Consider the following 15,534-nt stretch of genomic DNA (forward strand, 5'->3'; position numbering starts at 1 on the left):
ATGTGAAATTAAAATAATAATGGAATTTAAAAGCATAAAAAAGAAAGAAATCAAAAAAGGGACATTCATTACAATTAATACTCAATAACTATAATTAAATAACCAAAATATTCAGTTTGCACACCAATATGTTTCTATCGCATCACTCAGGTTTACGTGCAGCATCAGTCCATGAAAGAAAGTCACTTTTAGCTTCAAGGTGCAAATAGAGTTTGTTGACATGTCTCTTTGGTTTAAATCAGGACACCCCCCCACTTCCCGTTCCCTTGACACGATCCTCAGCGTCCCAGAATAGCTGAGTTTCTTGGTGCTGAATCATCGACAAGAAACAACACAGGTCTTCACGAACAAAGTTCCTTTTAATCTTGTTCCACATGCTCCAGTTCCACTGTTTAACCCACAGTCTCTGAAAGGATCTGCCAAAACACTTCACTCGTCTCCATCTTCTTGGAGAGTGCGGGTCCTCCACTTGTTCTGAGAACAGCTGGTTCCCATGTGCCCCGATGGAAGTTTTTCTGTCATTGCGGCTTCATCATCATTTGTACTTTTTTTTAAGAAGGATAAGACACCCCAATGTTGCATCAGCAACACAGTGACTGATAATAGATGATAAAAGACAATAATATAAAAAGGATTTGGAACAATCCATGATGTAATTATAGCCAATGGTATGATATTTAATGAATGAGTATGACGACTACTTCATCCAGTTATCTTATTTCTGATATACAAAGTACAAAAAAGATTTTATTTCTAAGACCTGTAGTCCTTTTAATGTTATTTAACTACATCTATCTACATTATTGGCTGCAGTTGTTAGACTTTCTTGTAAAAAGGTTATTATGGCTCAATATTATATTACAGTATTGGTAAGTTATTGTGTTATTGTTGTGTGTATATGTATATATGTATACAAGGCAAGGAAAACACATCACTGATGCTGATGGTCCGTCGTGTCTGCTGTCAGTATATCAGTGTTGTGTTTGCAGCTTGTTGCCACAAAGTCAATTACGACACGACGGGATAATCTTACAATCACACCGTGACATGCTGTTTCCTTTATGCATTTCAACAAACTGCAAAGCAACAGGTAAAATATCGATCTTAGCCCCAGGATTTCACTTCAGGTGATGTTTAGTTGTTTTTTGATGTGAGAAATTCACCCTCACAAATCTCCTCCAGCACAACAAAAAGAAAAAAAGAACCTATTGTAAACATGCATGTGCACTTGGGCTTTTGTTGCCTGTGTCTGTTGGGGCATGTGTCTGATTGTGTGTCTGTCCCTGCGTATTGTCCGCACATTTGAGCAAGAGCATGTTTGTCATTCGCAGCATCCCCAGTCGGACAATTAGAAGGTGACAGTCCCATTAGAGCTGGACCACTAGTACAAAGGCTGAGTGCTGTTGTGAGTGACACAGAGCTCAGCCTCTCACTAAATAACTGTCAGTCTGCCCTCGTCCACTCTGACCCCGCTGGCAGCCTCCCTCTGAGTCACTCGAGCTCCCCTCTGGACGCTCATTGGCAGCCTTGGCAGCTCCCTGAGCCAACCATGGACCTCCTTTCAAGCCTGGCCCCTAACCGATTGGTTGGACTCCGCTAGCCGGAGGCATGCCAGAAGGGCTTTCAACTGGCCTCGGGGTGGTGCTGATTGGCCAGGCTGTCATGGCCGCATGTCTCCTATGGGAGCATGAGGTAGCAGCGTGGGTCGAGGAGACGCTGTGACAATGGAGGCAGGACGATAAGAAAAGTGCAAGAGCAGGAGAATCCTTCTCACTCTTCCACCTCTCCTATATCTCAAACTACACCTCCCGTCTGTATCCCCTCATGGTCTGGTCTTTCCCTTCAGTCAGCCTTCCAGCTGCAAACCGGGTCTTCGCTGGTAATTATCAGGTGGAATATTTCTCTCCTCACGCAGGAGCTGCTGTGCAGTTTAGCGATCAGCCCCGTTTTAGGAAATCTTGTGTGGAATAGGAAAGGGGAACTATTTAATGAGTTGAGTCTCTCCAGAGGGCTGCAGTGTATTCACACCAGTAAGACAAGTTTGTCTGTCTCTGTTCCATCCATTCCCATCGTAGTATTAGGGGATGTGACAGTCTTTGTAAGGGAGACAGAATGGCTGCATTTGCTCTTTTCTTCTTTCTCACTGCAAATCGGGAAATTAATGCCATTGTTAATGCAGAGAGACCGCTGGTACATTTCAACAGGATTCTCGCCCCTTGCAAAGCTCATCTAAATTGCCTGGCTAATGCCATAATTGGGTTTGTGAGTCACTTCTTAACTTCCATTAATATTTGTTCTCCCTATAATTGCCCCCTTTTTCCAATCCTACATTTCAGTCCTCCGTCTGACTAATGGTCTGATGTGGAGGTAGTGACGTGCATGCACACGCACGAGAAAGCTTCTAATGTTTTTCTCTTTTCTTTTTTTCTTTTTTGGAGGGGGAAGCACAAAATGTTAAAGTAGTGGGACTTCTTTCTCTTCTGTGGGTGAACATGAATGACGTCCAGGATTGGGGGGGGCACACTCAAAATTTGAGCTACCACCGTGATAAGTATATTAAAAGAATCTCTCTTCCAAAGATGCTAAATCTGTCCTTTCAAAAGACCACCAAACTGTTTCATTATAGAGTTATTTATTGAGTGTGCTGCCAGCAATCAGAACACTTGGGCTCTTCATTAAAATACATATTACTTGACAATGCCGCTGCTTTTTCCGAGCTTTTTCATCGAGCCTCTTTCCTTTCCTCCTTCTCACACTCCCATATAACTGGATTGTCTTTTTCTCTTATACATCACATTAAAAGCGTCTCACTGGTGGGAAAAATATTGCCTCCGAAAGACTTGAGCTTGTGTTTCCTTGTATTGCCATGAAAAAAAGAAAAAAACAGAAGAAGTCTCACTCTATTATCTTTCAATCCAAATCCACATCATAGAGATTACCTCAGGAAACCTTAGAAACTCCGAGGATTGCTTTCAATTGACCGTGTTAAAAAAGTGGAGAAGAATAGCTGGATAACAGTGTCAGTACCAGAGCAGACGAGCCTTCCTCAGGTGGCGACACTCGCTCATCTGTATTGATGGAATTCTCACAGCCTCCGTCCCACTGGGAGAAATGGGAGGACGGAGTGGAGGAGAGACAGAAAGAGGTAGACAAACTGATATGGCAGTGCAAATAGGGACTGAATGGAAGAGCAGACTAAATGAAAAGGAGGGTGTACAAACTAAAAAAAACAGAAGACATATTCCAGAGCTGTATGAGACTCGGCTCATTTCCCATTCGGTTTCCGATCCATAATGGACTCGCCTACCTGCGTGCTGTTCTTTATGAGTATCAAGGATAACTGTGTGCGATGGTGGCTGTCAGTGGCTTTCACTTGAGAGATATTAAACCTGAGCTCTGTGCCGCTTCTCCCTCACAGACCTCCTATATGACTATTTTTAAAACCATCCGCACCGTTCCCTTCGCATGACTCTGCTAAAACTGACAGATTTTACCTCCATTTATTGCCACACTCTTGCATGTGAGGTTGTTATTGTATTATTTGCAAGAATTTTGAAGGCTGGCAAAGGAGGGGGGAAAAAAGAAAAAAAAAACTTGAGGTCCCACGTTTTCCCTAATTGGAAATTTGTCTCCATTTTGTCAGCCCATCTTTCCATTTCTTTCATCCTCCCGCTTTCTTATTTCCTCCAATGTCATTTCCTTGGATGTTTGTGTGGATGGCCTATCAGACTATTTGAATTCCTCATCCCCATCAAAAGCAGGGCACATCAGCTTTGAAGAGTGACAAGCACACAGCAGGAGGGATCAAAGCGATGCAAAACTGAAATTTAAGAGGAAGTTAAAAAGCATGTAGTTTTGCCATTTCCCTCATGTTCAACAAAGGGAAAACAGATACTGTATTACAGCAGGGAAAGATGAGACATTATCAAACAGCGATTTTCACAGTGCCTGTGTCGTTCGCAGATGCACAGCTGCTTTTGATAACGCTGTTAACACAGAAACTCAACCATCCACAGTAATACATGTCAGCAGCCATCGCAGCAACACTGCAAGTGTAAAGGTTTGTTGTCATCCCACAAGAGTTTCCACCCCCCAATGGTGTCGCCAAAGTAAAACAGCTCCGAAAAAGTAATGTTTTTCTTTCTCGTTCTGCATGACATTGCCATTGGCTTTCTTTAAAACGGCTCACCAAAGTGCCAGGCCCGCTCCGAAACTGGTATAGTGCTGTGGAAATTAAGAAGGCAGCACTTTTAAAATATAGCTTGCCAGTAATTCCCCTGAATGTGCAGGCAGTGATATAGAATGAGCCGTAAAGCAAACGGAAACGAGAGGTATGAGCTTGCTGCTGAATTTTTTGGAAATCTGCTTGACTGGAGGAAAATTTCTGCAAAGCTGCAAAAGTATAAGCATCAGAGAGCAAATTTGATTTGTTATCAATAACCCCCCCCCCCCCCCCCCCCTTTTTTTTTTTTTTTAAAACATCAGAAATGGTCTGATTGTTTTCTACTTTCACTAAATCCACAAGATGAATATGCCATCGAATGCTAAAGCAGCATCCCTCACACTAATCCTGACTCGGAGCAGTGTCTCATTTCAGTTTGGACAGTAAAAATTCAGAATCACGCTTTCATCACCACTAAAAAACCATATGTCTTATGCGCACGGGTGTAAAGTGATACCTCAGAGGAGGAGATAAAGTCTAACAGCACTGCAGGCTCCTCAGCGTATGAGCGATCCACTCTGAAAGTCGACTCTTTTACAGGCATCCAGAGATTTGGCAGATGCTGTCTTAATTATGGTTGACAGCTCAGTCATAGCATGTCTGTGCTCTGACTGGTTGGCATCTTTTCCTCCCATAATGCATCTCAGTGTGAAAATACTATTACTTTTGCTTCAGTGCATTTACCTTCTGCAGACAAATGACGCTTCAAACTTGATTACCAAACTGTAATTCCATATTATATCTACCTGTTTAATGTATCACATGCTTTTAACACTTTTTTTTTTTTATTATATTTTATGTCCATGTCCACTCAAACTATAATCTGTAAATAATTGATCTCGCTTGTCTCTTGGTCTGATGGACATTAAACAGGAAACATGAGATTGTCCATGGTGTTGTGGCTCCGTGCACACAGATTTGCAGGCAGCTCTCCAGCTGACCAAACAAGGTGTCTACTTTATCTGCTCTGCCAGTTTGTTCAAACATGAATTAAAATACACATATCCCCACCACAGATATACATGTGACAAAGTAGAGGAAAGCAATGGCAGATTGAGGTGGTTTTGGGAGGGAAGCTTCAACTGCTCACTGTGATAATTGTGAATGATTTTGGTCCAAACACATATTTTTCGAAGCCAAGACTCTTTTTTTTTTTTTGTTCACTTTAGGAAAGCTCAAAAAGTTAGACTGAACCTGCGTGAATAGTCGTCGATTGCAGATTCTCTTCAAAAGGTTTAGTTTTCCAGCAAAGGATTTTGGAGGAGATACGGTTTGGAACATTTATTTTTCCAGTGGTGAGCTTTTACTGGACACTGATAGGTAACATGGCCACTTCTTGCAGAACCACTTTATTGTTGCTCTCGGACTATCTTTTCATTTGACTTTATTTTTTTTTCTTTCTAATTAGGAGTCATTGTAATATTTGCTATCAGCCTCATAGTTAAAAATGGCTCGTCATGAGAGGGAGTGTCACTGTTTATTGCTTATGAGTATATGAGCAATGACAAGTGCAAATAGTAAGCACTTTTCTTGTACTTTTTTCCCCCAAGTCATGTTGAGAGATATGGACCAACTTCTGAGCCAAATGTCCAGTAGTTTAAAAAGCTTATATAGTCACATATATATATATGAGGCTGATTGTAGCTGAAAGCTGTGCCGATACATCCAATGCTCCTGCATCAAACGAATTTTCAAGTGAGACTCTGTCCTTTTCACATCAGTATGGGTGAGTGTTTTTAGACCAGCCTAACATGTAGTGGGGCATTTTATGTGGTCTAAAGGCAATGCGAGGTGACCGTGGCCATAAAATTCTATATATTACAGAGAGAGCGAGGATACGTGTGAAGCCAAAAGCCTCCAACGCTGGCCCCAAACATCAAGTGTAGATGAGACATAAAAAAAAGGCTATCAAAGAGTGTAAACCACAGATTCCCATTATTGTGTGACATTAGCCCAAAGCACACAGTAACCCTTAATGATCCCGTGGGTGCCTCCAGCACACAATCCTTTAATGACTTCCTATTTGAAGGAGAGTTGTTTCCTGGAAGCAAAATACTGCAGAGGAATGAAAAGTGCAGCTGAACATGTATCCCTTGAATAGTGGAAGAGCACTTTGTTCTGTTTGCAGTTTCGCGCAAAACAAGTCAGACATGGAGCAAGTGGATGAAATGCAAAATATCATCAAATAAACACCAAATTAGTGCCTGTTTATGTGGGCATCAAACTACTTATGCAGATAGGATGATCATACAGGGCTGGATCAATTAAAGGAGATTTGGACAGACTGAAACTTCACAGTGCGCTAATTAGGCAACCAGCCGTTATGCTCAATAAATGGAAATGTATTTGTTTCCATTTGGTTCCCTCTATCTGTTTGTGTGCCTTGTGTCACCCCAAGGAGTTTCAGCAGAACACTAATTCTTCATCTAATTTTCCCCAATTCCCCATTGCTTTCCTCCCCGTCTTCCAGCCTCCATCCCTCTCCATCTCCTCTTCTCACGCTGATAGCTTGTCCCAGAGGATCCCAGTTGTCAGTAATCAAGGAAATCACTCTGAAAGAGCTACAAATAGGTCACTTATCTGATGTCTGGTCTGATCTGACGGAGACAGACAGCCAGTTAAGTCCCTTGCATCTGCTTCTCCCTGCTATTTTTAGTGTTATTAGTATCCGTTCTGTCTGCAAGGAAGTGCTGAAGTAAGGAGGAGAATTAAACAGGGAGAGAGGACTGCAGAAATCCCAGCTTTCATCATTAGCATTCTATTCAAATGGATCAATTGAGCAGTTGTCACTCATGGGATTCCCAGGACTCCAAGAAGCCATGCTTCTTCATTTATTCAATTTATTGATATAAAGACTCTTCATTAAGAGACGCCAGCAAATGTGACATGTGGTCTCAGGTGGCCTTGATTTTAAGAAGACACGGCGGCAGAGGCCACATGATGCGTGAGAGCTTCTTTGTCTCCACTTGGGGCTATTATACCGACGTGCCAAGCTGCACACGGTCAGCTTTGAAGTTCCAAGAAAAAGACAGATTGCGCCCAAACACACACACTCGGCAAGCAGCCGCTCACACGCACCCGCATGCAGAATCACAGGCCTGTGGCAGGTGAAAATTTCATAAGTGTGTTTCCCACATGACGGCCTTCTGAATTATTGAACTGAGCAGTTCCTTTTGATCCAAGCATTGGTGCACACACACAGAGAATCTCCTACCTGTCAAACACCCCACTAAACACACATACATGGATACAAGCAGCCTCTCATGCACACAGGAAATGTTCATGCAAAAATAGCTCCTGCGTGGTGATAAATCTTTCTGTTTTCCTGCTGTCTTTTTTTCTTCCCCATCCCCTTTTCCCCTTGTACTTGCAGCTTGAGCATATGGGCTACTTTGTGGCTTGCCTCAGTTCTTTCCTCCCGGTTTCAAATAGCGAGTCCTGAACATGTTTTTACTCCTCTCGGATAAGACGGAGAATTTCCGCAGCACACTCCCATTGCTGAAATGCATAATCTGTCCATTCTGCTGAGCATTATCTCTGTGTTATCCAAACAGATGAAACCAATAATGAGGGTGAATGATCAAATTCCATTGTTATTTATTCCATATTTTCATCCCGCTTTGATTGGCAGGTGGTGGGCGTTGTGAATAAGAAATGTAATTACTCTTGCAGTATCATCCTCATCATGCGACAGCGATTACATGTAGGCTGAGTAGGACCTTTTCGCTGATTGATAGAAGTTCCACTAAACAGAACCTGCGGGGTCCACGAGTGGATCGTGTTCGATGCGAGCACAGGAAATGAAAATTGTAGTGCTGAAAGATGCAACGGAGTGGTGCACTGTGGGTGCGCGAACGCCACATTGGAAATTAAGAGAGAGGGTATCATGTTCAAACAGAGAAATGTTTTATGCAGCAGCTGCCGTCACTGCTGAACGGATGAAGTAATTTCATTTTCATGCATGATCTGCAGTCCCACAGACCAGGAAAATTGCATAGGAGGGAAAGAGAAAGATAGAGAGAAAATAAAAAAGAGTCAGGCCTTCTTTTTTCCCTCCATTTGACTCTGATTATTCCCTCCGACTTGTAACCATAGTGATAGTTCACTCCCCCCAAAAAATATCTGTGATGTGTTCAAAAGCTAAGAGTAGGGTCAGACAGAAATGTGATTTAATTAGATATGGCACTGGTTTGTTTTTTTTGCTTATTTTTTTTGGGTTTTTTTTAAGTAGTAACTGAAATACAACATAATTGGCAGCTATTTTGAAGATTGATGTTCCTCATTACAACTTCTTGAATATTGTACTCGTCTATATATGAAATGCAACTCTCTTGACTATTGAAATACAATTTTTAGCGGTTTTTCTTTTTAGGCTCATTTATGAGATGATAAAATACGAATATATTTAGCAGAATAATTGATTATATATTCCCAGACTCACATATTTATAATAACTATTAATAATTAGCACCACTTTTGCATGTTGTGGGACTAGAACTAATAATCTATACATTATCAATTAATCTACCAAATATGTTTGCAGATTAAATCATAATGTATATAATCATAGTTCTCATCCCACAACATGCAAAACTGGTGCTAATTATCAATAATTATTCTTAATGTGTGAGTCTGGGAATTATTACAGTTGTAATCAGAGTGGTTTTATGCATTGTCATGTTCAATTTCCTAATTACTGTTTTCAAGCTTTCTGATTGGTAAATCACATGATGTGGTGCAGTGATAACCACAAACATACAGAAACCTTTTCTGAGGCAGGAACGGAAAGGCACGGCTGCAGAAAGTAAGGTTGGGGAAACTTCAAGCGTGGAGTTTGCACGTTATCTCCATGTTATCTGGTGACTGTAAATGCCTGTGGTGTGCAACACTAAGTTGGATAAAGTGGCATAGAAGACAAATGGGTCTAAGGTTGAAGCAATGCTTCACCGCTCAAAAAACTTTCTTTTCTGTGAAATTGAATAAAGTTTTTCGACTCCAAGTAACAAACATTTGAGCAGGGAAAAAAATCACTCCTTAACAAGTACAAACTGTGCACATTTTTGAAGAGCAGCTGCAGGTCGACCTTTACTGTAATATTGAGCGCATTGTTTCCTAGAATAACCTGTAATAATGGAGGGCTCAGCGTAATCACTCGCTGAATTTATGGTTGAGGATTTGCAGAAGTGGGCACTACTGTGGTTTTAATTCACCATGATACTGCATCTGCACTCGGCTTGTGTGTGTCAAGCTCTTGTGCTACCGCAGATGATGAAAATAGCATCCTTTGAATGATATGAATGAGATCTTGCTGATCTCCTCACTTCAGGTTCGCGGAGGGTCATAATTACATGAAAAGCATTTCTGTAATTACAGTTTGTCCTCAGACTGAGAACCTTCTCCAGTACCGAACTGCTTCAGTGACAGTATAGAATATTTTGAGGGGTTTTAATAAGCCAAACTTGTGTTTTAAGTTAAACCAAAAATCTAAATGAATTTGCAATAAATACAGAATGACCATCATTTTCAGCGTTAGCGTCTGGTATTGCTTTGTGTGTTTTTCAGTAGTAGATGCACAATAGAATATTTAGTTTCAACACGTTAGGTTCCGCTAAAAACTGCAGCTCATGGTGAGAAAATTTGTGAAAGTGTGAGTTCTGAGTCAAAAGCCTGACAGTTGGCAGCCCTGAGCTTCATGTTTGTGTTGATGGACATGAGAGTGATATCAATAGCAAGGAAAGCTTTTCTTAAACTGTCAAACTACTCTTTTAACCCCTCTAACTGTCAGGATATGCTTTCTCTGAACATTTTGCTGCAGCAAAACATCTGTTTTCACCCTGTCTGTCATTTACAAAAGCAGTAATACTGCTTGAATTACTATGTGCCACACGATGTGTTTAACCATTAAAGTCCAACAAATGAAATGTTTTTGAATGCATTTTCTGGGGGAGTATTGTGACTGTCAGGAGGTGGAAGTGCTTGTATACCGACTTGGTGACCGTAACACTTTCAGACCTACCGAATTATTCAGTGCAACGATAATGCCGCAAATTTATGAGGCACTGGATATTTGTTGAATCCTACAGAAAATCAATCCCAAGGGAAGAAATGCTGTGAATGTCATGTCATCTTGTCTTCTTTAAAGGCTTCAAGGCATTGAACAAAAATATTGCCATTTTCATTGCAATGACACGGGATCCATTAACACTGAAACCTGCCCGATGTAAAATAAATCACTCACAGTTTGAGTTGTGTTTGAAATAACAACCAGACTGTTAAAAATGCTCCGAGACGTTAAGATCAGTCATATGCAGCTGAGAATAGAGACATGTTTACATATTCCGGAAAGATAACCATCAGCAATACATGTTTTTTGCTGGACAAAAAGGTATTTTACACTGAGAAAAGCCTTTTAGATGCCGTTGTTAAGACAAAGAAATCCAAAAGCTCAACAGGTCGCATCTGCTGGCATCAGATCTTTTTCCCGACTTGCACATGGTTCAATTTTCTATTTCTACCTTCAGGCTGTAGGTTCAAAGTGTTAACACAAAAGAAGGCTTTCTGCAGAATTGTTATCATCAATGTATCTATCAAACAGCTCCTGTACGCTCAGTTTTTAGTCATGCTTTTGGTTTTCCTTCACAATGTGCTTTTGACAATTTATGCCACATACTGTGCACTGAACATTTTGTTCTTTTTATTGCAAGTTCGCCGAAAGCCCGAAAAGCAAAGACTGAGTGGGGGGAAAAAAATCCTTTTTTTTTTCCGTCTCTGCTAAACTTCTTTCCTCCGGTTCTATCCTCAGATCCGTTCCGATCAGGATAAGGACGTCGGCATCCGCTACAGCATCACTGGAGCAGGTGCTGACCAGCCCCCGAGTGGCATCTACAACATAGATCCCATCAGTGGCAACATGTTTGTCACCCAACCCCTGGACAGAGAGGAGAGAGCCTCTTTCCATGTAAGCAAGAAATGAGTCCCGTCTGCCTTGTTTGTCTCTGCACCTTCACCAGCTCCAGTTACATCTGCCTCATTACCTCACATCCATCCTTGTGGACATTTGCCTTGGCTTTTCTCTTTTTCATCTACCTTTGAGTGTAATGTTGATCTGCCAAAACAAAAACACAAGTTGGAGCACATTCAGAGCGGCTCTCTGATGTGCACTGCCTTCACACCAGCCTCTCCAGGGCTTGATTGATGCTGAAGCCAGCGATGAAATGAAGAATGCCTGGACAAAACGCACTGCCACTTAAGCTGCAGTTTAGAGTGAGGTTTAGCTGCACAGAGCCGCACAGGATGGGTAGAAAAGTGGGAAAGAGAGAAAAACCGAGGTAAGCCATTGTTTTTGTCTCTATCATCAGACCTAATGAGCAGGTGCAACTTTGCTCCCGTTTCTGTAAAAGTGTGCACATGTGCCTGTGTGGCATGCCGACAGATAATGGATTTGTGTATTCCCTGGGAAGAATTTTTTTTTTTCTTCTTCTGTATGTCCACTGTATGCCTTGCAGCTTCGAGTTTTGCTTTGTGCAATGAAGGCCTACTCATAGGTGCACACTCACCTCATGCACTCTGAGCAGCTGTGCTGTTCAGCAGGTCAGGCCGACAGCTGTAGAGTCCGTCTGTATGCGGCCCATAGGATTCCCCTTACACACACACACACACACACACACACACACACACACACACACACACACACACACACACACACACACACACACACACACACACACACACACACACACACACACACACTTTTTCTGCTCCTTCACTCTGACTTTTAACAGCAAGTGTGACCTCAGACCTCACATCATAGTTGTGAATACACTGTATATAAATCTTTATAAATCTTTGAAGGAAGAGCATTTTGCTTAGTACAAAACATAGCACATGCAGTGCGATCATCATTCTTACTACAACTTTGCAATAAAGACTCAATTCTGCTTGCGCAATACTTATTTTACCTACATGCAATCATGTAAATTTTGACTGGCTTGGAAGGCGCTGTATTATACCATTGACATATGTATTTGTTTTTTGTTTTTTTGGTGGGTTTTTTTATGCTGCTCCCTTTTACAACTCCCAAATTTCAAATAACGAATCACTAAGTACCTATCCATGACCATAATCTTCATTTAAACATTAGACCTGTGGGTAAAATTGACCTAAGCAATGTTGTTTAGACCCAAATGTTTTGATAGTCTTTTTGTTTATGCTTCCTATAAAGAGAAGAATACACACACACACACACACACACACACACACACACACACACACACACACACACGGACTCACGCACGAACTGAACTGATCCTGGCTCTCTCAGGACCCTCAGGTTAAACAGCTTTGTGGATGTGTGAATTAAATATGCAGACCACATGAGACTTGACTGAAAGCTGGGCCATCGGTTCATATATACGCACATTACTGGTTTTGGTTCATATCAGCACAGACTAACACTTCCTCTTGAGGTGAGCACTGGTGTCAGGCTCACAACGCCCGCATGCCTGTCATAGTGATAGATGGCTGTGCTGCTGATAGAGCTAATTTGAAAGCTTGCTCCTGTCTTTGGAGGAACGAAAGAAGAAGGTGTGTGTGTGTGTGTGTGTGTGTGTGTGTGGGGGGGGGGGGGGGGGGGGGTCTGAGACTCTTCTGTGCACGCGCCCAGACGCATGCATACAATAGACACACTCGCGCATCTTCTTTTAACAAAATAGAACTATCACATATGTCTGCATCATTGTCTCGTGATTGTTTGTTTTTGTTGTACTTGTGAGTGTGTGTGTGTGTCCTTTGGTTTCCAGCCATCCTCTTGTTACGCTCCTTGCGGCATTAAGGCTCTTGACATTGTCTTAAGTGCATGTTTGTTGTCTCTCCACACCAACTCGTACACTCAACCAGCAAATTGGGATCAATAAAGCGGGCAGGTTATTGGTCCCTGGGAAAGGACAACCTCTCAGTAAACAGTTCTTATTTGACACAGCCAGTAGTGAAAACAGCATGTTAGGTTGAGGGGCACTTCAAGTTGATTTCACCTCGTATTTAGACTCCGTGGACCCTTGCTGCTTGTGATGTGATGTATGATTTAGTGCCAGGGAATGTAGCCGGCGTTTGACCCAAGGGAAATTTAGTCAATGGCTCACTTTCTTTCAACTTGACAGGAAGTTCCCAGCACTGCTGTGCTCTCACAGGCCAAACTTTGCTTGTTAGTTTTGGGTTCAAGAGAAAAGAGAGATGAGGCTGCTGTTTTTGTCAGACTAGCACCAGGGGGAAGTGATCTGTGAGGTGAGGAGAGTGGGTGTTAGCCTGAGCTTCACTTTTGTCAGACAGAGCTACTGCGAGGCAGCAGGGCACAAGGAGAACTGAGCAAATATGAGAATGTCTGGATGTCAGGGATTTCTTTTCTCCCTCTCTGGCTTTTTGGTTTGCATGAATGCATCTTCTGTTGTGGACGGGGAAGTTTCTGTTGTACTTGAACACACCAGTGACAGTCATTTGATATACAGTGTACATATGTATAAAATAGCTGCAGGACTATGTTGGGAAAAAATCCATAAATACCTCAGGCAGTATGATGTGAATAATGTATGTTGATAATGAGCAAGCCTATAGCCATGGTTTTGGAACTGTGAAGCTGACAGTGACTCTCACTGTAAATGCCAATATTTTTCTAATATAGTATTTACCATATGCTCGAAACAGTCATTAAAAATAATTACCAGCATTTGCTTGAGCACCAATTATAATCCTGCAGATTGCACATTTGCCCTGTCTTAGGTTAGTTAGATACTTTTAATAATCTTACACACCCCAGGGAAACGACTCAATGCTTTCATGTTGGGAGACTGGGTGTCTCCACCTGGTTTCTCTGTTATGTCTTATTTTAATCAGATCATCCTTAAGTTGCAGTCTGGGGGCTGCTTTATGAAAAGTCGGTTGGAAACCACTGACATAGAGGACACTGCAAGCAGTAAACCGCATGAGTTTGCATTAAACTGTACATTATGACAGTTGTGGTAACTGAGGAGGAAATATTTTTGGACACTGACATACATTAAATGTCTGAGAAATGACTGAGAAATGTATATAAGCATTGCGTTCAAAACCAAAACTCTGCACTGGATCAGTTGCAGTGTCTTTATGTTAGTTAATGAAGTCGATGGGGAGTGGGACAGGTGTAAACTGTATTTCTACTCTGTGGTTGAGCCAGTCATACTGAAGCTTACCATGAAGAATACCAATGACGCTTCACACACACACACACACACACACACACACACACACACACACACACACACACACACACACACACACACACACACACACACACACACACACACACACACACACACACACACACACACACACATATTTGCAAACCTGTACCACATACCCTCTTCCAAGCCCTCAGATCACATTTCCAATTCTACCAAACATATAAACAGACCGCTGCCCAAGAATATACATGTATGCTTCTGGCAGCAACAAAACAAATGCAGAAACTCACATATACCCTTGTATAAACAGCAAGGAAAAAACATACACAAAAACACACTCTTTTACAAAGAGATGAAAAGGCACACCCATTACCACACGTTACACACACACACACACACACACACACACACACACACACACACACACACACACACGCCCATGTGCTAAAGCAGTTACACATATCACGGTCACACAACCTCGGCGTGCAGCATTCGCAGCTGAGAAAACAGATTGGGCCTGTTTGTTTGTTGGGTCTCCTGTCCATGTTTGTTTGCTGTGCTTCAGCCAATGGAAAACGAGCATCTTGAGGATCATTAAGTGGCTAAAGAGGGCTCTTGTGATTGGCTGAGTGCGGCTCCCCCAGTGTGTGTCGCCGCGCTTGTCAGTGTCTGTGTTAATGGGCGTAAACATGTGTCTGAATTGGGGCTTGGATGCGCGGCGTGTACACACGCTCAAGCGGCCGTGTGTTTATGTACGGTGTGATACATCCCTGACAGGCAGCCACAAAAGCCGACATGATTAGTTGTGTTTTGGTGAAGGCAGGTGTTGCCATTCAATCTTTCATGTCACCCCACAGTACATCATGACTTCCTGTAAATAGGCTGACAGGCAGATCCTGCTCTACCTCCTGCACACAAAATATTTTGCTGCCAGTGTGTCTGTTTTAGCCAGAATGAGAGCCCTTCTCCACTTACCAAGCCAAGCTGTGATTGAATAACATTTCTGCAGAGAATATGAAATTCTAGGCAATTGAATGAGAGTAATGTAAGTCCTGGTGAACAGTGCCGGTTTGGTTCCAGGGCTATTACAAAGCTTTGCGT

At 42.1% G+C, this 15,534-nt stretch overlaps 1 protein-coding gene across 1 annotated transcript in view; it reads left to right on the plus strand.

Moving 5' to 3' along the window:
- cdh4 (cadherin 4, type 1, R-cadherin (retinal)) overlaps positions 1-15,534 on the plus strand; it is a gene marked incomplete at its 3' end in the record, with an annotated part of 230,220 nt that overhangs the window by 163,837 nt on the left and 50,849 nt on the right. Inside the window, exon 6 of the mRNA XM_080494878.1 lies at positions 11,025-11,180. Within this exon, the coding sequence (XP_080351004.1) occupies positions 11,025-11,180 (156 nt within the window). The remainder of the gene's footprint in view (positions 1-11,024; positions 11,181-15,534) is intronic.

The sequence above is a fragment of the Blennius ocellaris genome, assembly GCF_963422515.1.
Source record: "Blennius ocellaris genome assembly, chromosome: 4".
NCBI classification, from domain to species: Eukaryota; Metazoa; Chordata; class Actinopteri; order Blenniiformes; family Blenniidae; genus Blennius; species Blennius ocellaris.